The 27,639-nt window shown below is 64.2% G+C and overlaps 4 protein-coding genes across 5 annotated transcripts; 3 read left to right on the top strand and 1 right to left on the bottom strand.

Annotated features, from left to right (window-relative positions):
- Positions 1-732: 732 nt before the first annotated feature.
- Positions 733-9,113, bottom strand: LOC123351603 (interferon-inducible GTPase 5-like). 2 transcript variants are annotated; one of them, XM_044991067.1, is made up of 3 exons: positions 8,989-9,113; positions 2,788-3,490; positions 733-2,258 (listed from the first exon to the last, which is right to left on the bottom strand). In XM_044991067.1, exons 2-3 carry the CDS (start codon positions 3,480-3,482, stop codon positions 1,109-1,111), a joined length of 1,845 nt encoding a protein of 614 aa, XP_044847002.1. In that variant the 5' UTR covers positions 3,483-3,490; positions 8,989-9,113; the 3' UTR covers positions 733-1,108. The 2 variants fall into 2 exon arrangements, with proteins under 2 accessions (XP_044847002.1, XP_044847001.1); XM_044991066.1 differs by lacking the exon at positions 8,989-9,113 and adding an exon at positions 4,057-4,133.
- On the top strand, positions 5,163-8,684 carry LOC123351633 (interferon-inducible GTPase 5-like). Its single transcript, XM_044991120.1, has 2 exons — positions 5,163-5,872; positions 6,440-8,684. The coding sequence occupies exons 1-2, from the start codon at positions 5,250-5,252 to the stop codon at positions 7,641-7,643; spliced, it is 1,827 nt and encodes a 608-aa protein (XP_044847055.1). The 5' UTR covers positions 5,163-5,249; the 3' UTR covers positions 7,644-8,684.
- A 2,818-nt stretch (positions 9,114-11,931) lies between the features above and the next one.
- On the top strand, positions 11,932-16,127 carry LOC123351628 (phospholipase A2 inhibitor and Ly6/PLAUR domain-containing protein-like). Its single transcript, XM_044991111.1, has 5 exons — positions 11,932-11,986; positions 13,621-13,740; positions 14,373-14,528; positions 15,026-15,169; positions 15,934-16,127. Exons 1-5 carry the CDS (start codon positions 11,938-11,940, stop codon positions 16,125-16,127), a joined length of 663 nt encoding a protein of 220 aa, XP_044847046.1. The 5' UTR covers positions 11,932-11,937.
- Positions 16,128-24,121: 7,994 nt separating this feature from the next.
- Positions 24,122-27,364, top strand: LOC123351870 (phospholipase A2 inhibitor and Ly6/PLAUR domain-containing protein-like). Its single transcript, XM_044991554.1, has 5 exons — positions 24,122-24,254; positions 25,682-25,798; positions 26,150-26,302; positions 26,652-26,795; positions 27,213-27,364. Exons 1-5 carry the CDS (start codon positions 24,122-24,124, stop codon positions 27,362-27,364), a joined length of 699 nt encoding a protein of 232 aa, XP_044847489.1.
- Positions 27,365-27,639: the final 275 nt, after the last annotated feature.

The raw sequence follows: 27,639 nt of genomic DNA, 5'->3' as shown, positions 1-27,639 counted from the left end.
CTACGACGAAAGGTCTGCGCATGCGTAATAGTTGGGAGGGGGCGGCCGCTAGAATGACGCGCATGCGCAGACCGCGGGGGAGCTTCCCCAATGAGGGGAGGGTGACAATTAAGGGGCAGGAGGCGACCCACCATGATATCCCAGGGTGCACCGGGGCAGGGAGAGGCCTCGTTCCTAGCGAGCACAAGGGGATCCACCGCCCCCAAATTCCCATGATGCACCGGGACGTGGAGAGCCCCATATTCCCAGCATGCACTGGGGCCGGGAGAGCCCTAAGTTCCCAGAATGCACTGGGGCATGGAGACCCCCAACTTCCCAGGGATGAGTGGGGTGTCCAGCACCTGAAATCCCCACGGTGCACCGGGGAGTGGAGCACCCCAAATTCCCAACATGCACTGGGGTCTGCAGAGCCCCAAATTCCCATGATGCACCGGGGCGTGGAGAGCCCCATATTCCCAGCATGCACTGGGGCCGGGAGAGCCCCAAGTTCCCAGCATGCACTGGGGTGTTCAGAGCCCCAAATTCTCAGGGGGGCACCAGAGGGTTCAGAGCCCCAATTCCCAGGGGGCAATGGGGTATCCAGTGCCGTGCTGCAGGGTGGAGGTCAGCAAGGGTGCCCCCTTTCCTCTCCCAGGCTGGGCTGGCCCCGGGGGGCGCTGCGCTGTCAGCTGTGCCCCAGCCAGCAGCCGCGCTTTCATCGTCAGAGTTTTCCATCAACACAGAGCCAAGGTCCTGTCCGGGTCTCCATTTTATTTCTGATTGAAGGAAAACAGACAAGAAAGAACTAATACAAAGTCTGCGCTGCGGAGGGCCCAGTGTGAGTGACTCTGGCTATAACATCAGCCCCCTGGAGCTCAGTAGGTCACCCCCTAGACGGGCAGGTGGCACCTTATTCTCACAAGTGCAGTACAAGGAAAGAGCCATGCAATGCCCTAGCTGTATAACCACACTCCTCTAATGCAGCAGCAACCCCTGTGCCACACAGCCTCCCTGGCTGTATCTCAGCGCCGGGGGAGGGATCCCTATATAAACAGCCCCCACACAACAGCCCAGAGGTGGCTGCATCTCAGCGCTGGGGGAGGACACACTCTACAAACAGCCCCTCCCCCTACTCCTTGGCATAGGCTCGGCGCAGCATCCGCTCTGCGTCCTCCGTCATCTCTGCCAGGGCCTGCGTCAGCACCCTGTAGGTGGCCTCCAGGGAGATCTCGGGCTGCCCCTCGGCCCCGCGGCCCCAGTAGGGCACCAAGCTCCACATTCGGGAGGAGAAGGGCACTGGCTTCGTGATCTGCTTCAGCACCTGCTCCGGGTCTGGCCGCTTGACCCAGGGGCTCCGGATCTCGGCCTGGAGCAGCCCGGCCGGCTTCCCTGTGGCTTTGGCCACCTGGGCCAAGGACTCCTCGTCCAGGCTCAGCTGGATGGAGAAAGCTGAGACTGTGTCGATGAGGCTGGTGGCCACATCCGGGCCAGGTTTCTCTGCCCAGTACAGGCAGCTCTTCAGGGTCTTGCCCCAGACGTCCTTCATCAGCGCCTTGCTCTTCCTCCTCACCAGGCGGCCCAAGGCCACGGGGATGGCCTTCTCCAGGGCCTCCCTCTTCAAAGCTGGGGCGTCGCTCTCCAGGGCCGCCCGGAGGGCCGGCAGGTCGTAGGCCTCGCGGAGAAGGCTGGAGACGAGGAAGACCCTTGGGGAGCCCACGCCGTCCTTCTGGAGGGCATCCACGCAGCTGCTCCGGATCTCCTCCACGGGGCCGGGCTCGGGGCCGGGCTGGGCGTCCACGTCCACCTTGGTCCTGACGAAGAAGAACCGCTTCCCGGCCGCGCTGACGGCCCGGGCGAGCCGGCTCTGGGCGTGGCGGTAGCGCTCCGAGGCCGTCAGCAGGAAGAAGTCGTAATGGGACAGATCCAGCCGTCCCACGTCCTCCTCCGTCAACCCCACTCCCGGCAAGTCCCACAGATACAGGCCAGGCACGGTAGGGTGGGCGTAAGCCGTGGCTTTCTGGGTGGTGGCCGTCACCCCCGTGGGTGCTGCCTCTGGCTCCCCGCAGCCCACCCCCCTCAGAGCGTTCACCAGTGCCGACTTGCCCGAGCCGGCCTCCCCCAGCACCGCCACGTCCAGCCGGATCTGCGAGGGCTCCTCCAGTGCCGAGCGGATGATGGCAGGCACCTCTGCCAGCCCCCCTGTGGCGCAGGCCTGGTACAGCTCCTGGATCTTCCTCGGGCTCACGGCCCTCAGGTCCTCCAGCTCCCCGTCGTGGGCCCTGCACAGAGAGGACGGGATGGGGGGGGATTGGAGCCCCTCTGCTGTGCTTTGGGTAGAGAGGAAGCTTGTACCTGGTGTTACTGGAACCCAGGACACTTGGGGTCTGGTCCCAGCTCAGCCACAGACTCCCTGTGAGTCACTGCCTCTCTCTGGGCCTCAGTTTCCCCACCTGTATAATGTGGGAGAAGGAGCTTTCTTTTGTCTATGCAGAATGGAAGCTCCACCCCTTAGAGGATGTGGGGCAGGGACTGGGGCTTGGGCAGCGCCCCACAACGGAGCCCCTGATCTCGGGCGGGGGCTATGCAGCGCCCGGCACAGTGCAGCACTTAGTGTGATGGGGCCAGTGTGGAAGTTTTACTGCAGTTTCTGTTAAAAAGCTGATTTTTCAAAGTGCTGTAAAATTCCCCCCACTCCCCTCCCAGAGCCAGAACCCAGGAGTCCTGGCTCCCACCCTCCCTGCTCTGACTCCCCTCCCAGAGCCGGGGAGAGAACCCAGGAGTCCTGGCTCCTAGCCCCGCCCCGCTCACCTCTTCAGCTGGATGAGCTCCTCCTCCAGCTTGTCCTGGAACTGGTTGAACTGGTGCCTGTCCGTCTCCAGGGCCGAGACCAGGAAAACCCTGGTGGTGTCCAGCCCGTTCCGGGCCAGCGCCTCGGCCACCCCGTTCCGGGCCAGCGCCAGCGCCTCGGCCGAGCTGTAGCGGGCCCGGAACCGCCGCTTGGCCGTGTGCAAGTCCAGGTCCACCTTGGTGCGCACCACGTAGTAGGGCTTCCGCGTCTGCTGGAAGGCCTTGAGGAGCTGCAGGAGGGGATCTGCCGGGCTTCCCTCGGCCACCACCAGCACCAGGCAGCCGAACCTCCCCAGGTCCCCCAGCCGCTTGGTGTAGTCGCCTGGCTTCTCCGGCTCCTGGAAGCCCGGGAGATCCCACAGCGCCAGGTTGGGGAAGCTGGGGTGGGGGTAGCCGGCCGGCTGCCCCGGGGGCTCTGGCGCCTGCTGGAAGAAGGCCTGGGGGTCGTCCAGGCCGGGGCGTTCTCCCAGCAGGGCGTGGATCAGCGTGGTGACCCCGGCGCCCCGGCGGCCCACCACAGCCACGTCGGCCTTCAGGGCGTTGACCGAGTCCACCAGGGCCTGGAGGCGGGTGGCGGCCGTGCCGGGGTCCTGGGCTTCGTAGCGGGTCCGCAGCTCCCGGAGGAAAGCGTCGTCCAAGCCCGCCGGGGCGGCCATGGTCACAGCTGCGAGGGGAAGAAAGCTGGAGTCAGGACCCCGGGTTCTCTCACAGCTCTGGGAGGGGAGTGGGGTCTAGTGGTTAGAGTGGGGGGGCCTGGGAGCCAGGACTCCTGGGTTCTCTCCCCAGCTCTGGGAGGGGAGTGGGGTCTAGTGGTTAGAGTGCAGGTGCTGGGAGCCAGGACTCCTGGGTTCTCTCCCCAGCTCTGGGAGGGGAGTGGGGTCTAGTGGTTAGAGTGCAGGTGCTGGGAGCCAGGACTCCTGGGTTCTCTCCCCAGCTCTGGGAGGGGAGTGGGGTGGGGTCTAGTGGTTAGAGTGGGGGTGCTGGGAGCCAGGACTCCTGGATTCTGGGGGAGCAGGGAGCCAGGACGCCTGGGTTCTCTGGGGGTGCTGGATTCTGGGGGGGGGGGGGCAGGGAGCCAGGATGCCTGGGTTCTCTGGGGGGGCTGGTGGGGGGGGGGGCTAGGAGCCAGGACGCCTGGGTTCTCGGAGGGGGCTGGTGGTTGGGAAGGGGGGGCTGGGTTCTCTGGGGGAGCCAGGACGCCTGGGTTCTCGCGGGGGGGCAACCGCTCACCCGCAGCGTTTCTTTCGCTCCCGGCCGCTGGCTCCAGGCCGAGTGACAGCGGGGCTGGGAAACAGAAACCGACGCGGCGGCTCCTCCCCGCGGGGGCCGGGCCGGAGGGGGAGGAACCGGGAGAGACGCCGGCGGAGCCGTGAGTGCGGGAGGGAGCGTTCGTGTGACCCCCCCGATCCGCCCCATGCGCCCCCCGATCCACCCCGCTGCGCCCCCACCGCCCCGTTCCCTGCACCCCCCATCTTCCCCTGCCCCGTGCACCCCCTATCCATCCCGCTGCGCCCCCACCGCCCCGTTCCCTGCACCCCCGATCCATCCCGCTGCGCCCCCACCGCCCCGTTCCCTGCACCCCCCATCTTCCCCTGCCCCGTACACCCCCTATCCATCCCGCTGCGCCCCCACCGCCCGCTTCCTGGCACCCCCGATCCATCCCGCTGCGGCCCCACCGCCCCGTTCCCTGCACCCCCCCTCTTCCCCTGCCCCGTGCACCCCCCGATCCATCCCGCTGCACCCCCTCTGGGCGCCCCGTGCAACCCCTTCCCCCCCCATCCTCCACCCGCCACGTGCACCCCCCGATCCGCCCCCTGGGCCCCTCTGTCCACCCATCCCTCTGGACCCCCTTCCGTCTGCCTTGTGCACCCCTTGGTCTGTCCCCCTGCATCCCAAGCCCCCTGCACCCCTTGTATCCGCACCGTGCACCCCCCGTTCCACCCCCTCCATTTCCTGATCCACCCCCTGCACCCTCCTCTGTCCGCATGCACCCCCTCTGTCCCCCTGCCCCGATCCATCCCTTTGCACCCCCTGTACCCCCTTCTTTCTGCCCCATGAATCCCCAATCCATCCCCCTGCACCCCCAATCCATCCCCTGTAACCCCCTCTCTTCACTCTGTGCACCCCCAATCCATCCCCCTGCACCCCCAATCCATCCCCCTGCACCCCCAATCCATCCCCCTGCACTCTCTCTTTCTTTCTGTCCCGTGCACCCCCCCCCCCCCCGGTCTGTCCGTCCCTGTGCACACCTCTCCATCTGGTTCAAGAGGGGGGCTGGGGTATTGGGGTGGGGTGGGGCAGGGGCAGGAGGGGGTGGGATATCAGCGGTTGGGGGTAGGCTCAGGGGGTGTCGGGGGAGGGGACAGACCCCCGGAGCCGCCCCCCGAGACAATCACGTCTCCTTCTGTCTCCGCAGCACCCAGATGAACGACGCCCCAGGCCCCGAAATGCCCCTGCAGCCCCCGGCGGACGCCTCGCCGGGCTCCCCGGACCGGGGCGACGTCTCGGTCGTGATCGTGGGGGCGCCAGGCTGCGGCAAGTCGGCCCTGCTCAACGCCGCGCGGGGCCTGGCGGAGGGTGACGCCCGCGCGGCCCCGCTGGGGGCTCCGGCTAGCTCCGGGGGGCCTGTGCTGTACCCCGATCCAGCCCGGCCCAACCTGCTGCTCTGGGAGCTGGCCCTGACGGAGGGCGAGGGGCCGGCGCGCTGGCTGGCCGAGGGGGACGTGGTGCTCCTGGCCACCGACGGGCTCTTCGGTGCCGGCCACGCCCGCCTGGCCCAGGAGGCCCGCGGCGCCGGCAAGACGGTGCATTTCGCCCGCACCAAGGCCGACCTGGACCTGCACACCCTCCGGCGGCTCCTGGGCGAGCGCTACGACCGGGCCCGGGCCCTCGACGCCCTCCGGGCCGCCTGCGTCCAGTCCCTGGCGGCCCACGGCCTCGGGGAGCCCCCGCCCATCGTCTTCCTCGTCTCCGGCCACGAGCCCCAGGAGCTGGATGGGCCCCTGCTGCGCCAGGCTCTGGTGGGAGACGTCAGGGTGTACGAGAGGTGCGGCTTGTTTATTGTAGGGTCTCTTGGGTGGGCCGCTGTTGTGGGGATGCTCGGGAGAGAGAGGGCTGGTTTGTTATTGTAGGGTCTCTTGGGGAGACGACGGGGGTTGTTGCTGGGGGAAGGGCCTCAGGTGGGATGACATTGTAGGTCTCTTTGGAGGGCTGCATACGATGCTTTGTTATTGTAGGGTCTCTTGGTGGGTTCTTTTTATAGGGTCTCAGGTAGTTTGTTATTTTAGGGTCTCCCAGAGCCCCCAACACCCAGCCAGTCGCCCCCCCATGTCTCCCCCTCACCAGTCCCCCCCCCCACTCCTCATCCCGTGTCTCCCCTGCTCTGCGTCCCCCCCACTCCAGCCCCCTGGCCCATACTCCCTGGTCCTTACGCTGTTCAGTCCCCACCTTCCAGTGCCCCCCAGCATTTCATGCCCCCTCTATCCCCCCCCAGTGCTCCCCATTGTCTTATGCCCCTGGTGCCCCCCATGCGCCCTCTGGCACCTCACGCCCCCATGCCCCCATTGTCTCACGCCCCTGTGCCCCCATTGTCTCACGCCCCCTGTGCCCGCAGGGTGCTGCGCCCGGCGCTCTCCGGCTTTGAGCAGATCAGCGAGCGGGAGGTGGCCGAGATCCAGGAGGCCTACGAGCTGGGCGGCCTGGCGGAGGTGGTGACCCGGGTCCAGTGCAGCCTGGAGACCCTCTGGAACGCCCGGCTGGATGTGGCCGTCACCGGGGAGTCGGGGGCCGGCAAGTCCACCTTCGTCAACGCTCTGCGAGGCCTGAGCGACGAGGACGAGGGGGCGGCCCAGACCGGCGTGACCGAGACCACGGCCCAGCCCACGGCCTACCCCTACCCCGGCTACCCCAACGTGACGCTGTGGGACCTGCCGGGCATCGGCACGCCCAGCTTCCGGGCCGACCGCTACCTGGAGGCCGTGGATTTCACTCGCTACGACTTCTTCATCATCCTGGCCTCGGAGCGGTTCAAGGAGAACCACGTCCGCCTGGCCCGGGCCATCGTGGAGCAAGGGAAACGCTTCTACTTCGTGCGCGCCAAGGTGGACAACGACCTGGAGGCCACGCGGAGGAGGAAGGACCCGCCCGAGGAAGAGGAGGTGCTGGAGGAGATCAGGAGGGACTGCCGGGAACGGCTGGGCCAGGCCGGGCTGGGCGACACCAAGGTCTTCCTCCTCAGCAGCTTCGAGCTCGAGAAATACGACTTCCAGGCCTTCGAGGAGACCTTGGAGCGAGAGCTGCCGGGGCACAAGCGTCACGCCTTCCTCCTCTCCCTGCCCAACCTCTCGCGGGCCATCATCGAGAGGAAGCGGCAGCTGCTGCACCAGGAGGTCTGGAAGGTGGCCTTGCTCTCCAGCCTGGTGGCCGCCGTGCCCTTGCCGGGTCTGGCCTTCACCTGCGACGTCTCCATCCTGCTGAGGAAGCTGGCCGCCTACCGGCAGGATTTCGGGCTGGACGCGGCCTCCCTGGCCCGGCTGGCGGAGAGGGCCGGGAAGCCGCTGGAGGCGCTGCGGGCCGAGGTGCGCAGCGTGCTCGGGCGCGGCATCAACAAGGAGGTGGTGATCGGGCTGCTGGGGAAGGCCACCGGCGGGGGCTTGGTGGTGGTCAACTTCTTCTTCCACCGGATCCCCATCTACGGGGCGCTGGCCTCCGGGGGCATCTCCTTCCACACCACCTACTCCATGCTCAGCCAGTGCCTGGAGGAGCTGGCGGCCGACTCCCAGCGGGTCCTCGTCAAGGCCTTCGACAGCGAGGTCTGAGGGGGCTTCCAGCCACGCGAGGGGATCCCCTCCCGCAGCGAAGGCAGAACGGCCGTGTTATTGTAGGGTCTCCCGGGTGGGTGGGGGCCACGTGCATTGCTTGGTTATTGTAGGGTCTCCCGAAAGGGGCCTGCACTCCCTGTCCTCTCCCGAAATCTCTGCCCCCTCACCCCGTATGCCCATGGCTACCGTCTCAGCACAGCCACCCTCATAGCAACCCCCCTGCTGAGGCAATCGGCCGTAGCTCCACTGCAGTCGATGGGGGCAGATCCCCAGCAGGCCCCGATGCCCCAGCGCAGCGCTAGGGGGGCGCTGTGCTGCAGGGGGCAGGATGGGGGCTCTCCCTGGCAGTCAGTGCCGGCCCCGATGCCCCAGCGCGGCGCTAGGGGGCGCTGTGCTGCAGGGGGCAGGATGGGGGCTCTCCTTGGCAGTCAGGGCCGGCCCCGATGCCCCAGCGCGGTGCTAGGGGGCGCTGTGCTGCAGGGGGCAGGATGGGGGCTCTCCCTGGCAGTCAGTGCCGGCCCCGATGCCCCAGCGCAGCCCTAGGGGGCGCTGTGCTGCAAGGGGCAGGATGGGGGCTCTCCCTGGCAGTCAGTGCCGGCCCCGATGCCCCAGCGCGGCGCTAGGGGGCGCTGTGCTGCAGGGGATAGGGTTGGGGGGCGATTCTCCTTGCAGTTCTCCCCCCACAGCCCCCGAAGTCCCCGAGGTTGCTAACACAGACCCTGTCCCGCCTCTGCCCCACGGCGGCTCCGGCTCATGCAGGGATCTTGGCGTGACGCAGGCCCACGGACGAGGCCTCTCTCAGTCCGCGGGTGGGTTTGAGCTGGCTTGTGGGGCTTGGGTCCAGCCCTGTTCCCTGGCTTTTGGGGGGCAGCCCTGAAATGCAGGGGGGCCTGTTCTGCAGGGGGCCCCTGACGGTCCTCGAAAGGGGCAAGTGTGTGTGTGTGTGGGGGGTCCTTCCACAGCTCTGCCCGTATGGGTTTGTACAGCACCTAGCGCTACCGTAACGCACCTAATAAATAGCAATCATGATGTACCACACCCAGTGCTACCGTAATGCACCTAATATAGTGATTTTCAAACTTTTTTTCTGGCGACCCAGCTGAAGAAAACTGTTGATGCCCACGACCCAACGGAGCTGGAGTGGGGGGTTTGGGGGGTGGGAGATGCTCAGGCTGGGGCAGGGGGTTGGGGTGCAGATGTGAGGGCTGCGGGGTGGGGGCAGGAATGAGGTGCTCGGGGTGGGGAGGGGGTCAGGGCTCTGGGCTGGGGCCAGGGATGAGGGGCTTGGGGTGCAGGAAGGGGTTTGGGGGGCTCGGGGCAGGGGGTTGGGGCACGGGCTTACCTCGGGCGGCTCCCGGTCAGCGGCACAACTGGGGTGCAGAGGCAGCTTCCTGCCTGTCCTGGCAGCACGATCTGCGCTGCTCCTCGGAAGTGGCCAGCGGCAGCCCGGCTCCTAGGCGGAGGCACACAAGCAGCTCGGCGCGGCTCTCGCCCACAGGCACCGCCCCCCCTCCCCCCGCTTCCATTGGCCGGGAGTGCGGAGCCGGTGCTCGGGGTGGGGGCAGCGCATGGAGCCCCGTCCCCTCCCCCCCCCCCGCCTAGGAGCTGCTCCCGGGGCGCAGCGCGGTGTCAGGACAGCTAGGGACTCGCCTGCCTTGGCCGGGACTTTTAACGGCCCCGTCTGTGGTGCTGACCGGAGCCGCCGCGGCCCAGGGCTGGGTCACGAGCTGCAGTTTGAAAACCACTGACCTAATAAATAGCCACTGTGATGTACCGCACCCAGCACTACCGTAATGCACCTAATAAATAGCCACTGTGATGTACCGCACCCAGCACTACCGTAATGCACCTAATAAATAGCAATCGTGATGTACCGCACCCAGCACTACCATAATGCACCTAATAAATAGCAATCGTGATGTACCGCACCCAGCACTACCATAATGCACCTAATAAATAGCAATCGTGATGTACCGCACCCAGCACTACCGTAATGCACCTAATAAATAGCAATCGTGATGTACCGCACCCAGCACTACCGTAATGCACCTAATAAATAGCAATCGTGATGTACCGCACCCAGCACTACCATAATGCACTTAATAAATAGCAATTGTGATGTACCGCACCTAGTGCTACCGTAATGCACCTAATAAATAGCAATCGTGATGTACCGCACCTAGTGCTACCGTAATGCACCTAATAAATAGCAATCGTGATGTACCGCACCTAGTGCTACCGTAATACACCTAATAAATAGTGACTGTGATGTACCGCACCCAGCACTACCGTAATGCACCTAATAAATAGATGCTGTACATCACAATTGCTAGCACAATGGGTCCTGCCTGGGCCTGGACTGGAGCTGCTGGGTGCTACCGTAATGCACCTAATAGGTAGCTATGGGAATGCGTGCCCTCTGCCTGCGTATGGGCTGGATCCTCAGCCCCAGACACACAGTCTGGTGCCCGGTTCCTGTGTGTAAGATAAAGGTCACGTCACGGAGAATCCCCCCACCCCGGTATCTCTGCCTGATTCTTCAGCCAGGACTCCTGGGTTCTCTCTGAGCGAGGAGCCAGGGCTGGTGGTTAGAGCAGGGGGGCTGGGAGCCAGGACTCCTGGGTTCTCTCCCCGGCTCTGGGAGGGGAGTGGGGGCTGGTGGTTAGAGCAGGGGGGCTGGGAGCCAGGACTCCTGGGTTCTCTCCCCGGCTCTGGGAGGGGAGTGGGGGCTGGTGGTTAGAGCAGGGGGGCTGGGAGCCAGGACTCCTGGGTTCTCTCCCCGGCTCGGGGAGGAAGAGGAGGAAACAGTCACTTGCAATAAAGAGCCACATAATTGTGCCTCAATAAACTGACCTTCCCTGAGACTCAGGCTATTTTTAGGCTGCTCTTTCCTGCGGGGGGGAGGGGGGTGGTTCCCACACATCTGCCTGCCAAATTACACCCTGCCCCACATCACCTTCCCTGCCCCACTGAGCCACCCCCCCAGTGCCCCCTAGCACTGGTCCTGAAGGCCAGGGGAGAGCCCCCCACTCTGCTCCCTGCAGCACAGCGCCCCTGAGGGGATTGAAACCAAGGCCCCGATCCTGCTCCGGTTCCTGCTGCACCAGTCTGCCCAGATTCTTGGCATCACCTGCTGCGGTGCCCCGGGCCCTTCTCGCCTGGCACCACCGGGACGCTGCTGCGGGTTTGACGTGGCACAAGGGGTCGGGGACAGTGCGTCCCAGCAGCAACCTCCTGCCTCTGGGTGCTCAGCCAGGCCCTGTTCCCCAGCCAAGCCCCCCTGCTCTAACCACTGGCCCCCACTCCCCTCCCAGAGCCAAGGAGAGAACCCAGGAGTCCTGGCTCCCAGCGCCCCCTGCTCTAACCACTAGTCCCCACTCCCCTCCCAGAGCCGGGGGATGGAACCCTCCATGGCATTGGCCCAGGCTGCCAGCAGCTCCCCAACAGGGGCAGTTATGGGCCTCACCCAGGGTACAGCAGGGAAAGGGTTAAACACGCCTAGGACCCAGGTTCTGGGGCTGCCTGATATAGGATCTGGGTATAGTGGTTAGGGAGGGGGCTGGGCGCCAGGACTCCTGGGTTCGCTCCCCAGCTCAGGGAGGGGGAGTAATGGGTTGGAGTTGGAGGACTCGATGGCCAGGCCTGGAGAATGACTGGGGGCACCGAGCTGTGGGACGGGGGAGGGCTGGAATCCTGGGGGCTGCGGGTCGGGACTGAGGGGCACCGGCGGGGCCTGTGCTAATTCCTGTGGTACAGGCCCATCGCCCTGGGCTTCAGGCCTCTTAATCTGCGGCTTCTGGATGACGCAGTCACTGCCTGTGGAACAAATCAGCCACGCAGCGAGGGGCAGCTGGTATGTCTCCGTTCACACCCAGCGCCACCGCCCAGCCCCCTGCTCTAACCACTAGACCCACTCCCCTCCCAGAGCCGGGGAGAGAACCCAGGAGTCCTGGCTCCCAGCCCCCCCACCAGACCCCAAGACCCCACTCCTCCAGTGATCTTCCCTACAGAAATACCCCAAGTGCTGCGAGCTTCCCCCCAGCAGTGCCGTCTACCTCCCGGGCCTGTGGCGGTCGGGTTCGATAGGGGACATTCCTGTGGTGGGGCCGGGAGATTGAATTGCACAGAGGGGGGGTGGGGGGGGTGGAACAGGTAGAGCCGGTGCCCGGGAGTTTTCCAGCCAAGCCCAGCCCAGCCCGGGGCCGCCCCTGGGTCCGCCGGCCCAGCCCAGCCTATAACAGCCCCGGGAGGCGGCCCCGGCCCCACAGCCGGCCTGAGCCTACGAGACAGGATGGGGGAGCTGCTGCGCCTGTGCGTGCTGGCTGCGCTGCTGGGCACAGGTGAGGGGGGGCGCACACCCCAGGGCACCCGGTCCCCAGCCCCACGGACACCCCGTAAGCTGCCCCAGGGACACCCCTGTCCCCAGCCCCCAGGGACACCCCTGTCCCCTGTCCCCAGCCCCCAGGGACACCCCTGTCCCCTGTCCCCAGCCCCCACGGACACCCCTGTCCCCAGCCCCCAGGAACCCCTGTCCCCTGTCCCCAGCCCCCACGGACACCCCTGTCCCCAGCCCCCAGGAACCCCTGTCCCCAGGCCCCCGGGACCCCCCGGACCCCGGTCCCCAGCCCCCCCCGCCACCCCTGTCCCCTGTCCCCAGCCCCCAGGGACACCCCTGTCCCCTGTCCCCAGCCCCCACGGACACCCCTGTCCCCAGCCCCCAGGAACCCCTGTAACCTGCCCCCAAGAACCCCTGTCCCCAGCCCCAGGGACACCCCTGTAACCTGCCCCCAAGAACCTCTGTCCCCAGCCCCAGGGACACCCCTGTAACCTGCCCCCAAGAACCCCTGTCCCCAGCCCCCAGGGCACCCGGTCCCCAGCCCCACCGACACCCCGTAACCTGCCCCAGGGACACCCCTGTCCCCAGCCCCCAAGAACCCCTGTAACCTGCCCCCAGGACCTGCTGTTCCCAGCCCCCAGGGACACCCCAACCCACCCCCCTACTCAGTCCGTGCACCCCAGGGCACCCCAGTACCCACTGTCAGATCACCACAGACACTCACTATCCCTCATCTAGCCCCATACACACAATCTGTCTAGCCCCACAGATACCTCCTCTGGCTACCTACTGCGGGGGGGGGGGGGGGATGGAGCCTGTTGTCACTTCACCCAGTGAATTTTGGTTATTTAATGTCTAGGCCAGGGGTCGGCAACCCATGGCACAGGGGCCGAAGGCGGCACGCGAGCTGGTTTTCAGTGGCACTCACACTGCCTGGGGCCTGCCCACCGGGCCGGGGGGCTCTGCATATTAATTTAAATTTAAATGAAGCTTCTTAAACATTTTAAAAATCTTATTTACTTTACAGACACCAATAGTTTAGTTCTGTATTACAGACGTATAGAAAGAGCCCTTCCAAAGCCGCTCACGGGTCGGACCGGCCGCGGCCCCTTAAATCAGAGTGAATAACTGAAGACTCGGCCCAGCACTTCCGAAAGGCTGCCGACCCCTGAGCTAATAGATCCTCAGCTCTGGGAGGGGAGCAGGGTCTGGTGGTTAGTGCAGGGAGGGCTGGGAGCCAGGACTCCTGGGTTCTCTCCCTGGCTCTGGGAGGGGCGTGGGGGCTGGTGGTTAGAGCAGGGGGGCTGGGAGCCAGGACTCCTGGGTTCTCTCCCCAGGTCTGGGAGGGGAGTGGGGGCTGGTGGTTAGAATGGAGGGAAGAGGGGGGCTGGGAGCCCGGACTCCTGGGTTCATCTGGGGCCATGGGCCGGGGAGAAGGTATGCAGCGATACAGGCTGAGCGAGTGATTTGTTCCCCTGGCTGCAGGGCCTCTGTGTCTCCACGGGGGTAGGACGGAATTTCCCGCACACAGGCGGGTTGCTGGGCCCGTGGGGCCGGTCGGGGGGGCAGGAGACGGGATGCCGGGTGAGATGGGCCCGTTGGAGGGGTTCTGACTGCGCTTCCCTCCCCTGTGCCCAGGGGGCGCCATCTCCTGCTATAACTGCACCAGCTCGGAAGGCTACAACTGCACCACGAACCAGGCCACCTGCACCAGCGCCGTCAACAGCTGCATCACCATCGCCCGCGACGAGGAGCAGGGTAGGGCCCGGCCGGCCTGTGGGGCTGGGGGAGTGGGGACAACAGTGCTGCAAGCATCCCCTGTGAGCAGTGCCCCGACGCTGCGAGCGTCCCCTGTGAGCAGTGCCCCCTGGAGCTGCGAACTTCCCCTGTCAGCAGTGCCCCCTGGAGCTGCGAGCTTCCCATCAGCAGTGCCCCAACGCTGCGAGCTTCCCCTGTCAGCAGTGCCCTGACGCTGTGAGCTTCCCATCAGCAGTGCCCCAATGCTGCGAGCTTCCCCTGTGAGCAGTGCCCCGATGCTGCGAGCGTCCCCTGTCAGCAGTGCCCGACGCTGCGAGCTTCCCCTGTGAGCAGTGCCCCGACGCTGCGAGCTTCCCATCAGCAGTGCCCCGACGCTGCAAGCTCCCCCCCAGCAGTGGCCCCTGGAGCTGTGAGCTTCCCCTGTCAGCAGTGCCCCAATGTTACGAGCTTCCGCCCAGCAGTGCCCCCACCCCAAAGCCACAGGAAGACTGAGGGGGGTGCGGGTACAAACCCCACATGTGTCCTAGCCTCTTGACTGCTCCATCCCAGGGGGATTCTCCCCACAAATCAAGGCTTGCACCATCCCTGTACGTACCCCTTGTCTCACCCCCGGTGCTGCCGTGTCCTTCCAGGGGACGAGGACAAGGAGAAGACGGTGTACGAGAAGAAATGCAACTCGGACGACCGGCTCTGCAACCAGTTCTATGGGCTGACGGCCGGCGCCTACCGTCTGCGCTGGAACTCAACGTGCTGCCGGGCGGACAGCTGCAACTTGCCTGAGATCACCCGTAGGGACCCTCCTGGGTGGCGCCAGGACGCCTGGGTTCTCTCCCCGGCTCTGGGAGGGGAGTGGGGTCTAGTGGTTAGAGCTGGGGGGGCTGGGAGCCGGGACTCCTGGGTTCTCGCCCCGGCTCTGGGAGGGGAGTGGGGTCTAGTGGTTAGAGCAGGGGTGGGGGCCGGGAACCAGGATGCCTGGGTTCTCTCCGTGGCTCTGGGAGGGGAGTGGAGTCTAGTGGTTAGAGCAGGGGGGGCTGTGAGCCAGGACTCCTGGGTTCTCTCCCTGGCTCTGGGAGGGGAGTGTGGTCTAGTGGTTAGAGCAGGGGGGGCTGGGAGCCAGGACTCCTGGGTTCTCTCCCCGGCTCAGGGAGGGGAGTGGGGTCTGGTGGTTAGAGCAGGGGGGCTGGGACCTAGGACTCCTGGGTTCTCTCCGTGGGGGCTGGGAGCCAGGACTCCTGGGTCCCATCCCCAGCTCTGTCTCACCCCTTGTTGTGTCTCCTTCCCGCAGTGCAGCCCAGCTCTGGGGTGCCCAACGGGCTGCGCTGTCGCTCGTGCTTTGCCCGCGGCTCGGACGTCTGCGTGCCCACCGAGGTGCTGAACTGCACAGGCCTGCAGACCCGCTGCATCCAATTCGCTGCCACCGCCGGCCAAGGTACCGGGGGCCGGGCTCTGCTGGGGGGGGTTGAGGTTCAGCCGCGTGTGTTGCGGGGGGAGCCCTTGTGCCTATGAGGAGTCATGCTGTGGGCCTGTTCCCATGGGGCAGAGGGGGCTGGTGCTCCAGGGGTGGATGGGAGGCTGTGGGGGGGGACTGGTGCCCATGGGGCGTTAGGGGGCTGCATGGGGGACTGGTGCCCATGGAGGTGTTAGGGGGCTCCGTGGGGGGCTGGTGCCCATGGAGCAGTTGGGGGGCTGGTGCCCATGGGGTGTTAGGGGGCTGGGTGGGGGGCTGGTGCCCATGGGGTGTTGGGGGGCTGCATGGGGGGCTGGTGCCCATGGGGTGGTTGGGGGGCTGCGTGGGGGGCTGGTTCCCATGGAGCAGTTGGGGGGCTGGTCCCCATGGGGCAGGGGAGGCTGCATGGGGGGCTGGTGCCCATGGGGGGTTAGGGAGCTGCGTGGGGGGCTGGTGCCCATGAGGTGTTAGGGGGCTGCATGGGGGGCTGGTCCCTATGTGGTGTTAGGGGGCTGCGTGGGGGGCTGGTGCCCATGGGGGGTTAGGGAGCTGCGTGGGGGGCTGGTCCCCATGGGGCAGGGGAGGCTGCATGGGGGGCTGGTGTCCATGGGGGGTTAGGGGGCTGCGTGGGGGGCTGGTGCCCATGGGGGGTTAGGGGGCTGCATGGGGGGCTGGTCCCCATAGGGTGGTTGGGGGGCTGCGTGCGGGGGGTCTCTTGCACCCCTAACCCTCTCCCATCCCCCCAGGGTTCGAGAGTCTCCGCGTGGCCTTCATGGGCTGCGCCACCCGCAGCCTGTGCGACGTGGGCGCCGTGGCCCTGTTCGCCGCCCAGCCCCAGGCCGTGCTCCAGACCAGCCTGTGCAGCGCGGCGGGGGTGGCCCGGGGGGGGCTGCCGCTCCTCAGCCTGGGGGGGCTGCTCCTCTGGGCGCTGCGGCCCTGAGCGCATCGGCCCCCCCCTGCAGCGCCCCCCTGTGGCGGGGCCGCCCCCCATCGCACCTTCCCCCATAGGGCTGGGAACTGGCCCCAGCCCGGCACTGCCCCCATCACCCCCCCACAGCTGGGCGCTGCCCCCTTACATGCCACCTGCTATGCCCCCCCCAACTTGCCCCCCCCGGCATGGTACTTCCCACGGCCCAATTCCTTGGCCTCTTCCCTGGGCTGGATGGGAGCCGGCGCCCCCCGGAGGGGACAGGCCCCTGCCCCATTCCCCACCCCCCTGAGCCAGCCAGTCCCTGCCCTGGGGCCGGGGGGAGCCGGCGCCCCCCAGAGGGGACAGGCCCCTGCCCCATTCCCCACCCCCCCGAGCCAGCCAGTCCCTGGGGCAGGTGGGAGCCGGCGCCCCCCAGAGGGGACAGGCCCCTGCCCCATTCCCCACCCCCCCGAGCCATCCACTGCCCTGGGGCAGGTGGGAGCCGGCGCCCCCCAGAGGGGACAGGCCCCTGCCCCATTCCCCACCCCCCCGAGCCAGCCACTGCCCTGGGGCAGGTGGGAGCCGGTGCCCCCAAGGGGGAGAGGCCCCGGGCCTGTTCGCTGGCAGTGATTCCCAAACCCAGGGCTTGCTGGAGTTTCTTTCCCAGCTGGGATCCGGGATCCGGGTTGATTTTCCGGTTTCACTCGCTTCTCACCAAGCAGCTCCCGCGCCGGGAACGGCCGGTTTGGCTCAGAAATGCAGCTGCCGAGTTTTATAGAATAAAGTTGCAAATACGCACAAAGTCTGTGTTTCTACGGGGACCCCTCGCCGGCACTGGGACGCGGCCGCTCTGGGGTGGGGAGCCGGGGCTGGGTATAGGGGGACCCCTCCCCCCAGTGCTGAGATGTGGCTGCTCTGGGGTGGGGCGCAGGGGCTGGGTATAGGGGGACCCCTCCCCCCAGTGCTGAGATGTGGCTGCTCTGGGGTGGGGCGCAGGGGCTGGGTATAGGGGGACCCCTCCCCGGCACTGGGACGCGGCCGCTCTGGGGTGGGGAGCCGGGGCTGGGTATAGGGGGACCCCTCCCCCCAGTGCTGAGATGTGGCTGCTCTGGGGTGGGGCGCAGGGGCTGGGTATAGGGGGACCCCTCCCCGGCACTGGGACGCGGCCGCTCTGGGGTGGGGCACAGGGGCTGGGTATAGGGGGACCCCTCCCCCCAGTGCTGAGATGTGGCTGCTCTGGGGTGGGGCACAGGGGCTGGGTATAGGGGGACCCCTCCCCCCAGTGCTGAGATGTGGCTGCTCTGGGGTGGGGCGCAGGGGCTGGGTATAGGGGGACCCCTCCCCCCAGTGCTGAGATGTGGCTGCTCTGGGGTGGGGCGCAGGGGCTGGGTATAGGGGGACCCCTCCCCGGCACTGGGACGCGGCCGCTCTGGGGTGGGGCGCAGGGGCTGGGTATAGGGGGACCCCTCCCCGGCACTGGGACGCGGCCGCTCTGGGGTGGGGAGTCGGGGCTGGGTATAGGGGGACCCCTCCCCCCAGTGCTGAGATGCGGCCGCTCTGGGGTGGGGAGCAGGGGCTGGGTATAGGGGGACCCCTCCCCCCAGTGCTGAGATGCGGCCGCTCTGGGGTGGGGAGCAGGGGCTGGTTCCACAGGGACCCCTCCCCCGGCACTGGGGTGGGGGCTGTTCACACAGGCTCCCCCCACTGAGTCCCCTGCCCCACCCCTCCCCCCGCCTTTTCAGCTGGGAATGGGGGAGAGGCGGCAGCCGAGATCTGGGCTGGGACCAGAACCAGCCATGCTGGACCGGCCGGGGGCGGCGCCCCCTCGTGGCAGCTCTGACCCCCCCCCCCCCCCGGAGGCGCCTGCCACTCACCCCCCAGGCCGGAGCCCCTCTGGCCGAGCCCCGGCCCGGCCGATGTTGCCATGACGCTGCCACTGATGGGCAAGGGAAGGAGAAGAATTTAAGGAACAAAAGGATGAAACTGGGAACATTTCTGGGGCCAGCTGGTTCCTCCAGGGCCTTCCGCCCACCCCCCGGTTTCTGCACTCCCAGAGTCCTCCGGGCACTCAGCCCACTGCCAGGCCCTGCTCTAACCACCAGACCCCACTCCCCTCCTAGAGCTGGGGAGCGAACCCAGGAGTCCTGGCTCCCAGCCCCCCCTGCTCTAACCACCAGCCCCCACTCCCCTCCCAGAGCCAGGGAGAGAACCCAGGAGTCCTGGCTCCCAGCCCCCCCCCGCTCTGACCCACCAGTCCCCACTCCCTTCCCAGGGCCGGGGAGAGAACCCAGGAGTCCGGGCTCCCAGCCCCCCCTGCTCTAACCACCAGACCCCACTCCCCTCCCAGAGCCGGGGAGAGAACCCAGGAGTCCTGGCTCCCAGCCCCGCCCTGGGCTCGCTGCCTGTTCCCCAGTGACTGGAATTCCTTGGCCTCGGTTGTGTAACCTGCCCCCAGTTTCACCTCTCTGCTGCGGGTGCTGAAGTCAGGGCACCGGCCTTACGCAAGGGCTGTTGCGTTTGTGCCCCCGGGCTGGGCTGGCCACGGAGCTGCTGACGGGGGCGGGGAAGGAGTCTGGGGGGGCAGGATGACCCCCCCCCATGTGTGTGGACACAGGGCAGGACTATGGGGTGGGGGGGGTTGTTTGCAGTTTAGATGTTCTAGATTAATTATTCCCAATTGATTTTTTGCAGTTTAAGATTAATTGAATCTGTATTAATTATTATGTTTCCAGTTTGAATGTATTGAGTTTATATTAATTATTAAATGTTAATTATTCTCTCCGCAGCTGCTCTTTTATTGAACGTATGTTAATTCTTAATGATTAAATATTAATTAGGTTTTGCAATTTCTATTTTATCGGGTTTGTATTAATTACTAATTAGTACATATTTACTGGGAGGGTTTTTCTGCAGGTTATATTTGAGTGGGTTTATATTAATAAACCCAGTGCCCAAGGAGGGGTATTTCTGCCCAAGAAAAAGCCTGACGGGAAGTTTTATTTGAACAGTCCGAGAAGGGAAACTGAGGCAGGCTTTGTCACGCTGCTCTGCTGGGCTGTTCACAGCGGCATTGGGTGGCCACCCAGCCGGTCAGGGCCGCCCAGAGGATTCCGGGGGCCTGGGGGCTTCGCCGAAGTGGGACCCGCCGCCGAAGTGCAGCCGGGTCTTTGGCGGTAATTCGGCGGCGGCGGGTCCCGGAACGGAAGGACCCCCCACCTCCGAATTACCGCCGAAGACCGGGCTGCACTTTGGCGGTGGGTCCCGCTTCGGCGGTAATTTGGCGGCGGGGGGTCCTTCCGTCCCGGAGCAGAAGGACCCCCCGCTGCCGAAGACCCGGAGCGGAAGAAGCTCCGGGGACCCAGGCCCCGTGAGAGTTTTCCGGGGCCTCCGGTGCGAGTGAAGGACCCCGCTCCAGGGCCCCCGAAAAACTCTCCCGGGGGCCTGGGGCAAATTGCCCCACTTGCCCCCCCGCAGGCGGCCCTGTGGCCGGTTTTCACTGGGACAGTCCCAGGTTTGGGGCGGGGATTTAAAGGGCCCAGAACTCAGTGGTGGCCAGAGCCCCGGGCCCTTTAATTCACCCCTGAGCCGCGGGGCTCGCAGCCGCCTCTGCAGCTGGTAGCTCCGGGGTGATTTAAAGGCCCCGCCTCCCCCGGTTGAGGCCCCGCCTCCTCCGGCTGAGGCCCCGCCCCCGCTCAGGACTCGGGCGTTACTTTACCCTTGGCTGGGGGCAATGTGGGCTGAGTCACCTCACCAAGTCCGGCCTGTCTGGGAGTCTCTGAGGCCTGGCTCTGACTCCCGGCGCCGACGGGGGCAGCGATCCAGGAGCGCCACCGGCTTGGGGGATTTTCTGACCCCTTCCCTGAGCTCGGCGCTCCCAGTGGAGCCGCTCCAAACTCAGCCCTGCAAACATTGCTCCCCTCCAGCGCGTTCCCACCTGCCCCAGCCAACCTCCGCCAGCCCGCGCCTTCCCCCCGGCCACCTGGGCCTTGCCTTGCGGGAGGGGGTCTGGGCAGGACTCCTGGGTTCCCTTCCTGCCAGTATCTCTGGTGCACAGAACAGAGGCCGGCTCCTTACCCCACCACTCGCTTTATTCAGCCAATGCACAAAAGGGAGCCGCAATCCCCCCCAACGAGAAGCAGCAGCAGCAGCCGGTGCCCCAGGGGGAGGCGCACTGCAGCCCCCACGCGCAGGGCAAGGGGAGGGGGCCCGGCCGAGGCTCACAGCTCCCCGCCGGCCCAGGGAGCCGGGTCGCACTCGGCCCGGCTCAGCACGTCCACCACGCCCTGGGCGTATTTCTTCACCCCCACTCTCATGCCGCAGGCGCCAGGGGAGCCGCATCCAGTCGCAGCCCTCGTCAGGGTGACGCTACCTGGACGGGGGGAGAGAGACGTGATCGGGGGCTCCCACATCCCCCCCAGACCCCCATGAGGCTTCTCACCCACTCCCCTCCCAGCAGGACTGCACCCACCTCTGGGTAGGGAGGAGGGGTCTAGTGGTCAGAGCAGGGAAGGTGGGAATCAGGACTCCTGGGTTCACGCTCCGGCTCTGGGAGGGGAGTGGGGTCTAGTGGCTAGAGCAGAGGTCTCTGGAGCCAGGACTCCTGGGTTCTAGCTGGCTGATGCTGCCTTCCACACCCCATCCCGATCTGGAGGAATTACTCGCTGTTATTGTCCCTTCCAGTGCAACAGCCCCTCTCGGGGGCCACTCTCTCTCGGGGCCAGGCCCCTCCACCTCCCGGAGCCGCACCTCTCGGAGACTCTGGCTGGGGCTGGGGGATGAGGGGTTCATGATGCAGGAGGGTGCTCAGGGCTGGGGCTGAGGATTAGGGTGTGGGGGCTGAGGATGAGGGGTTCATGCTGCAGGGGGGGCTCAGGGCTGGGGCTGAGGATTAGGGTGCGGGGGGATGAGGGCTCAGGGCTGGGGATGAAGGTTTGGGGCGTTGGGGAGGCTCAGGGCGAGGGCGGAAGGGCAGGGTAAGGGCAGGGTAAGGGCAGCCTGCCCTGCCATTAGTGGATGGGGGGCACTAGAACCCTGGGGGGGGGCAGGGACACGGGGGAGGGAGATCGCATGGGGGACGCACGGGAGGGGGGTGGCAGACGGAGGCCGGGGCCCGCTCCAGGCAGGGATGCAGCAGGGTGGGGGTTGGATAAGGGGGTTAGAGGGGGGCAGTCAGGGGCAGGACATGGGTGGGGGTCGGATGGGGGGGGGGATGTACTCACCAGGTGGTTCCCTACCGGGTCTTCAGCAGCGGGTGCTGCAGTGTCGTGGAAGACCCGGAGTGCCGCCAGGTGAGTCATCTCTGCCCGGGCCCTGCCAAATCGGGCCCCGCATGTCCTAAAGCCGGTCCCATGACATCCTGGAGGAGCCGGAGATGGGAGATTTCACAGCTGCGAGCGTGACGCTGGCTGATCAGGTGATGCCCACGTGTACTGAGGCCAGTTCACTTGTGCATTAGTGGAGATCGATGGTTCCGTGTACCCCGGGGCATGCACAGCTCTTCCAGCGGGTACATCAGCTCATCTGGATATTTGCCTCGTTTTACAACAGGCTAAATAAAAAGCACTAACGAAGTCAGTACAAGCTAAAATTTCAATCCCTTGTTTATGCTGCTCTATAGCCTATACACAGAAATGAAAGTACAATCTTTATATTCCAGTTTGGGCTGTCGATTAATCACAGTTAACTCACATGATTAACTAAAAAAATTAATCGCAACTAACCAAAGTAAACGCCGCTTTAATTGCACTGTTAAATAACAGAATACCAATTGAAATGAATTAAATATTTTGGATGTTTTTCTACATTTTCAAATATATTGATTTCAATTAAACAGAGAATACCAAGTGTACAGGGCTCACTTTATAATATTTTTATTACAAATGTTTGCACTGTAAAAATGAGAAACAAAGGAAATAGCATTTTTCAATTCTCCCCGTCCGAGTACTGTAGTGCAATCTCTTTGTCATGAAAGTACAACTTACAAATGGCAATTTTTTTCGTTACCCAACTGTACTCAAAAACAAAGCAATGTAAAACTTTAGAGCCTACAAGTGCACTCAGTCCTACTTCTCGTTCAGCCAATCGCTAAGACAAATCAGTTTATTTACATTTACGGGAGATAATGTTGCCTGCTTCTTATTTACAATATCACCAGAAAGTGAGAACAGGCATTCACAGGGCACTTTCACAACTGGCTTTGCAAGGTATTTACGTGCCAGGTGTGCTAAACATTCGTAGGCCCCTTCATGCTTCGGCCACCGTTCCAGAGGACATGCTTCCATGCTGATGACGCTTGTTTAAAAAATATGTGTTAATTAAATTTGTGACTGAACTCCTCTGGGGAGAATCGTATGACTCCTCCTTTGTTTTACCCACATTCTGCCATATATTTCATGTGATAGCAGTCTCGGATGATGACCCAGCACATGTTGTTCGTTTTAAGAACACTTTCCCTGCAGATTTGACAAAACCCAAAGAAGGTACCAGTGTGAGATTTCTAAAGACAGCTACAGCACTCGGCCCAAGGTTTCCAAAATCTGAGAGGGCCGAGGTGTGGCACATGCTTGCAGAAGTCTTAAAAAAGCAACACGCTGATGTGGAAATGCCAGACCCCGAACCACCAAAAAAGAAAATCAACCTTCTGCTGATGGCATCTGACTCAGATGATGAAAATGAAAATGACCCTGGGTCGGTCCGCACTGCTTTGGATCGTTATTGAGCAGAACCCGTCATCAGCACGGACGCACGTCCTCTGCAATGGTGGTTGAAGCACTAAGGATTCATATGTCCCTTCATGCATCTGGCGCGTAAATATCTTGCGACACCAGTGCCATGCGAACGTCTGTTCTCAGCGTGATGCTACAGGCAGCTCACTGGTCTCAGTACGTGGGCTGGATTCCCCCCCAGCCTGGGACCAGTCTCTCTGGGTCGAAGTCCTTGTCTTCAGCCCATGGTCCCTGCGCTGAGACGAGGGAGACCAAGTGGTGATGTCGCCGGCCCTGTTATAACTTCCCTCCAGTGCCAGAAAGATCCTCGCTGTGACCTGGGAGCCAGCCCCCCACCCCACCCCACCCCCCCAGCGTACATGCCTTCTCCGAGGAGCCTCTGGGAGGGTGGATTGTCCTTGATGGACCTGCCTGGCCCGAGATGGCTGCTCCTTTCTCGCTACTGGAAGGCCGTCTGCGGCGTCTCCCCGCGTATTTCAGTGACACACCCCGCAAGACTTCAGCCCTTCGGAAACCCACAACCCACCAGCACGGGAACGCTCAGCAGATCGAGACTTTTTAAATGACCCCTCGCCAGGCAGACGTTGTACGGACCATATCACAACCACACCAAGGCGGTGAATAGGGGCTTTCCACCCTGCAGAGTGTCCCACCCACCCAACCCCGCTCCCCTCTCAAAGCCAGGAATAGAACCCAGGAGTCCTAGCTCCCAGCAGCCCCCCACTCTCCTCCCAGAGCTAGGGAAAGGAAGAGAGGAGTTCTGGCTCTTAGCCCAGCCCCCAATCTAACTCACCCAACCCTGGTCCCCTCCCAGAAGTGGGGATAGAACCCAGGAGTCCGGGAAGTACCCCTCCCCCCAAGGCGAGGCCCCAGAGGCCGGGGGAAAGGTGTGGGCTGGCTGAGCTCCCCTGGGGAAGGAGGGCTGTGGGTACGTGAGGCCGAAGCTCACCCAGCCGTGCAGGTGGGTGGGAACAGGCTGCAGGGGAGACATCTGCCTCGGGGGTTGATTTTGCAGCACTCGGGACTCTGAAATGTCCCATCTCCAGGCCCACCAGGATGTCACGGGACAGCCCCAGCTGACCCCCCGGGGAAGGTATTTGCCAACCTGCCTGACATAAGCACAGCAGCTGCTCCTATTGCTGCTCCAGTCACTGCAGCAAACGCCTGGCACCATGTGGGCACCCCTGCCCCTCTGCCTGCTGTCTGCCCTCCTGGCCACCGGTGAGTCCCGTCCGTCCCCGGGCACAGGGAGCCGGGCACTGGGGGGTGGGAATTCACCCGGGGAACGTGCCGCTGTCGATGGCGGATTCTGGGGTCAGGATGGAATTGGTGGGTAAAACCAGCGAGAGGAAAACCCGGCGCCACGTCCCCCGGCTGACTCGGGGAGAGCAGGGATTGGAGCCCACGCGAGGGGCCTGGCCGGTGGCTGCGGGTCAGACTGGGGTGATGGGTCGGGGTCTGAGTCCGTCTGTGCGTCTTTCTCCCCGTTCCTCCTCCAGCTCTAATGGGGCTCCCTGACGAGGAGCAGGAAACCAGGAAAACCGCCCCCCGGCCCCTTGCAATCCTGCTTGGAAATGTTCCCCTGCCCCCCAGCGCTGAGATTCCTGCCAGGACTCCTGGGTTCATTCCCCAGCTCTGGGAGGGGAGTGGGGGGTCTCTTATGGGGTGTAGGTACCCCAGGCCAGCCCAGCGAGTGAAGGGAGAAAAGGGCTGGGCAGCAGAGGGGGTTTTGCAGATTCCTGGGCACAGAGACTCGAGCGAGGGCCACGCTGGGCTGGGTGAGCCGGGACCACACCCTGTCTGGCCAGGAGGGGGCACTGCTGCACCATCACACTGACTCACATGGTCTAATGTGATGTCTGGGAGCCAGGACTCCTGGGTTCTGTCCCCAGGTCAGGGAAGCGGGTGGCTGTAGAATGGGCTGGAAGTCAGCAGCAACTAGGACTCCCTGGTTGTATTCGTGGCTCTGAGTCGGACAGCGCCTCTTTGTGCCTCAGTTTCCCTGTTTATAAGATGGGGATAATTTTCCCTTCCTACCACCTGGGACCCTGGCAAAGGCAGGGGAAGGCGTTCGGAGGCTGAAGTGATGTTTCCAGATGAAAGCTCTGAAAAAACCCCAGAGTGGATCAATTAATTTTCTTTCTTTCTTCAATTAAAATATTATGTTCACTTAATGAAATGAAACTCTCCCAAGCTCTCCCAGGAAAGAGTTAACGATCATGGGAGCTCTTCAGCCAGCCCGGATTTTCCTACATGCAGGATAGAGGTGTGAAGCCATCCATGGAAAGGGTTAACCAGCACCGATGAAATGAGGCTGAAGACAGCTGACAGGTCCCCAGACAAAAAGTGACCCAGGAAGTTGGTCATGGCTGAGCTAATGTTACTCTGAGAGGCAGAGTCCTCAAACAGCAAGTCGGGGTGGGTGGGTGTGTGACAGGCTCCCCCCAAAGCCAGGCACAAACCACTCCATCGAGAAGTGTAATTCTGTACAGACGTGTGGGGTTTGTTCACACACGCGCGTTTTACCGGCTCGCCAGCTCTGCAGCTGAACATTTATTCTAGCCACAGACACTCAGGCAGCAAACAGACTTGTCTAGGGCTTGGATGAGGATGCAAATGACCAGCGGGCAGGATGCCTTTCCCCCCACAGCGCGTTCACGGGAACTGGGCAGAACTCCTGCCAAAGCAGCTGGGATTTCTCCAGGATCTACCTGCCCACACGTTCGGTGAGGAGGCATCGGTGGTAATAACTACCCAGCGCCACCTCTTGGATCCTGCTGGTATTTGTCCCCCGGGCACTGCCCGGGGAGGGGTGGGGAGCCGGGGTTTGCACTGAGCAGGGATTTTTCCATGCTCCAGGGAGCGCCCTGCAGTGCGAGGTGTGTCAGTCCAAAGCGGGATCGTGCTCCGGCCCCCTGCAGCCCTGCGCCCCCTCGGAAGGGACCTGCGTCGCTGCTGTGGCAGAGTTCAACCTCGGTGAGTGAACCAAGATTCCTATGAAGTGCAGACACCATGGTCCTCCTGGAGCCAGGGGAGAACCCAGGAGACCGGGCTCCCAGCCTGCACCCCCGCTTTACGCACTAGACCCCACTTCTCTCCTGGCACGGGGGCTCCTTCGGTTTTCAGCCTGTGCTCTGTGGCCCCTGGGGTCTGCAGACTCTGTCTCAGGGGCGGCGGTGGGACGGGATCGGATAGAAGAGAGGATTGTGCTGGGGGGGGTGGGGGGAGATGGATAAGATGTGGGGTGGATGGATACAAAAGGGGAGACTGGAGCAGCTGTGGGGGCACTGGGGGGCTAAGAGGTGATTCTCTGTTTCCCTCCCACAGAGGAAAACTCCTTCTCCTACGCGGCTAAGTCGTGCCTGGAGCCCGAGAGCTGTGAGCCCGGCCCCTTCACGGTGACCTCCACCCGCAATAACACCGTGCGGGTGAACATCGCCTGCTGCAACACCGACGGCTGCAACGCCGGGGCCATCCCAGGTGTGTGTCTGCTGCAAACCTAGAGCCCTGCTCCGGCCACACCTGCCTGGAGAGAACCCAGGAGTCCTGGCTCCCAGTGCAACCCCCCGTCTTCTCTAACCATTAGACCCCACTCCCCTCGCAGAGCTGAGGAGAGAACCCTGGAGTCCTGGCTCCCAGTGCAACCCCCCTCTTCTCTAACCATTAGACCCCACTCCCCTCGCAGAGCTGAGGAGAGAACCCAGGAGTCCTGGCTCCCAGCCCCCCTTCTTTAACCATTAGACCCAACTGCCCTCCCCGAGCTGGGATTGAGCCCAGCGTGCGGTGACTCCCCACCCCCGGCTGACTGGGTGTGTCTGGCTGTTCTCAGTGCCAACCGTGAGCTCCGTCCCGAACGGCCGGCAGTGCCCGTCGTGCTTCGCCATGGGGGCAGATCGCTGCCAGGACATGGAGCCCTTGGCCTGCACCGGCGCCGAGGACCATTGTATTGACATCGCTGGGACATTAACGCTGGGTAATTCCTCCAGGTGGGGGCGGGGTCTGGAACAGAGTCTCAATGAGTCCTGCCCCCTGCCCCCTAGACTCCCCTCCCCGAGTCACGGAGAGAACCCAGGAGTCCTACTTGCCGAGATGCTAAAGGGAGACTCAAGGAGGATACGGCCACTGCAGGGACACTAAACGACTCCTTTGCCCGGGTCTCCACGGCTGAGGACGTGAGGGAGATTCCCACCCGGGGCCGTGGCAGTAGAGGAGGTTGATACAAAACTACTCAAGCTCGTTAAGTGCAAAGCAGACGGGGAAGAGCTACAAAGGGGTCTCAGAAAACTGGGGGACTGGGCCACAACCCGTCCTGCTGGGAGGGGAGTGGGAGAGAAGCCTCCTGGGGGGGGGACGTGGGAGCCCCCGATCACGTCTCTCTCCCCCCGTCCAGGTAACGAGACCCTGACGAGGGCTGCGACTGGATGCGGCTCCCCTGGCGCCTGCGGCATGAGAGTGGGGGTGAAGAAATACGCCCAGGGCGTGGTGGACGTGCTGAGCCGGGCCGAGTGCGACCCGGCTCCCTGGGCCGGCGGGGATCTGTGAGTCCCGGCCGGGCCCCCTCCCCTTGCCCTGCGCGTGGGGGCTGCAGTTCGCCTCCCCCTGGGGCACCGGCTGCTGCTGCTGCTTCTCTTTGGGGGGGATTGCGGCTCCCTTTTGTGCATTGGCTGAATAAAGCGAGTGGTGGGGTAAGGAGCCGGCCTCTGTTCTGTGCACCAGAGATACTGGCAGGAAGGGAACCCAGGAGTCCTGACACCCAGCCCCACCCTGCACACACTCTAACTCACTCTTCTCTGAAAGCCAGGGATGGAACCCAGGAG

This window comes from Mauremys mutica, chromosome 17, assembly GCF_020497125.1.
Source record: "Mauremys mutica isolate MM-2020 ecotype Southern chromosome 17, ASM2049712v1, whole genome shotgun sequence".
Taxonomy (NCBI): domain Eukaryota; kingdom Metazoa; phylum Chordata; order Testudines; family Geoemydidae; genus Mauremys; species Mauremys mutica.
This window is presented reverse-complemented; position numbering and strand designations above follow the sequence as displayed.

Bases quoted from the DNA above. Each gene is read 5' to 3' on its own strand.
- LOC123351633 (XM_044991120.1), top strand. From the start codon at position 5,250: ATGAACGACGCCCCAGGCCCCGAAATGCCCCTGCAGCCCCCGGCGGAC. The intron at 5,873-6,439 runs GTGCGGCTTGTT...CTGTGCCCGCAG, and splicing joins GACGTCAGGGTGTACGAGAG to GGTGCTGCGCCCGGCGCTCT.
- LOC123351870 (XM_044991554.1), top strand. From the start codon at position 24,122: ATGGCGGATTCTGGGGTCAGGATGGAATTGGTGGGTAAAACCAGCGAG. The intron at 24,255-25,681 runs GTCAGACTGGGG...TCCATGCTCCAG, and splicing joins GGCCTGGCCGGTGGCTGCGG to GGAGCGCCCTGCAGTGCGAG. The intron at 25,799-26,149 runs GTGAGTGAACCA...TCCCTCCCACAG, and splicing joins TGTGGCAGAGTTCAACCTCG to AGGAAAACTCCTTCTCCTAC.
- LOC123351628 (XM_044991111.1), top strand. From the start codon at position 11,938: ATGGGGGAGCTGCTGCGCCTGTGCGTGCTGGCTGCGCTGCTGGGCACA. The intron at 13,741-14,372 runs GTAGGGCCCGGC...GTGTCCTTCCAG, and splicing joins CGCCCGCGACGAGGAGCAGG to GGGACGAGGACAAGGAGAAG. The intron at 15,170-15,933 runs GTACCGGGGGCC...CCATCCCCCCAG, and splicing joins CGCTGCCACCGCCGGCCAAG to GGTTCGAGAGTCTCCGCGTG.
- LOC123351603 (XM_044991067.1), bottom strand. From the start codon at position 3,482: ATGGCCGCCCCGGCGGGCTTGGACGACGCTTTCCTCCGGGAGCTGCGG. The intron at 2,259-2,787 runs GTGAGCGGGGCG...CTCTCTGTGCAG, and splicing joins GAGCTCATCCAGCTGAAGAG to GGCCCACGACGGGGAGCTGG.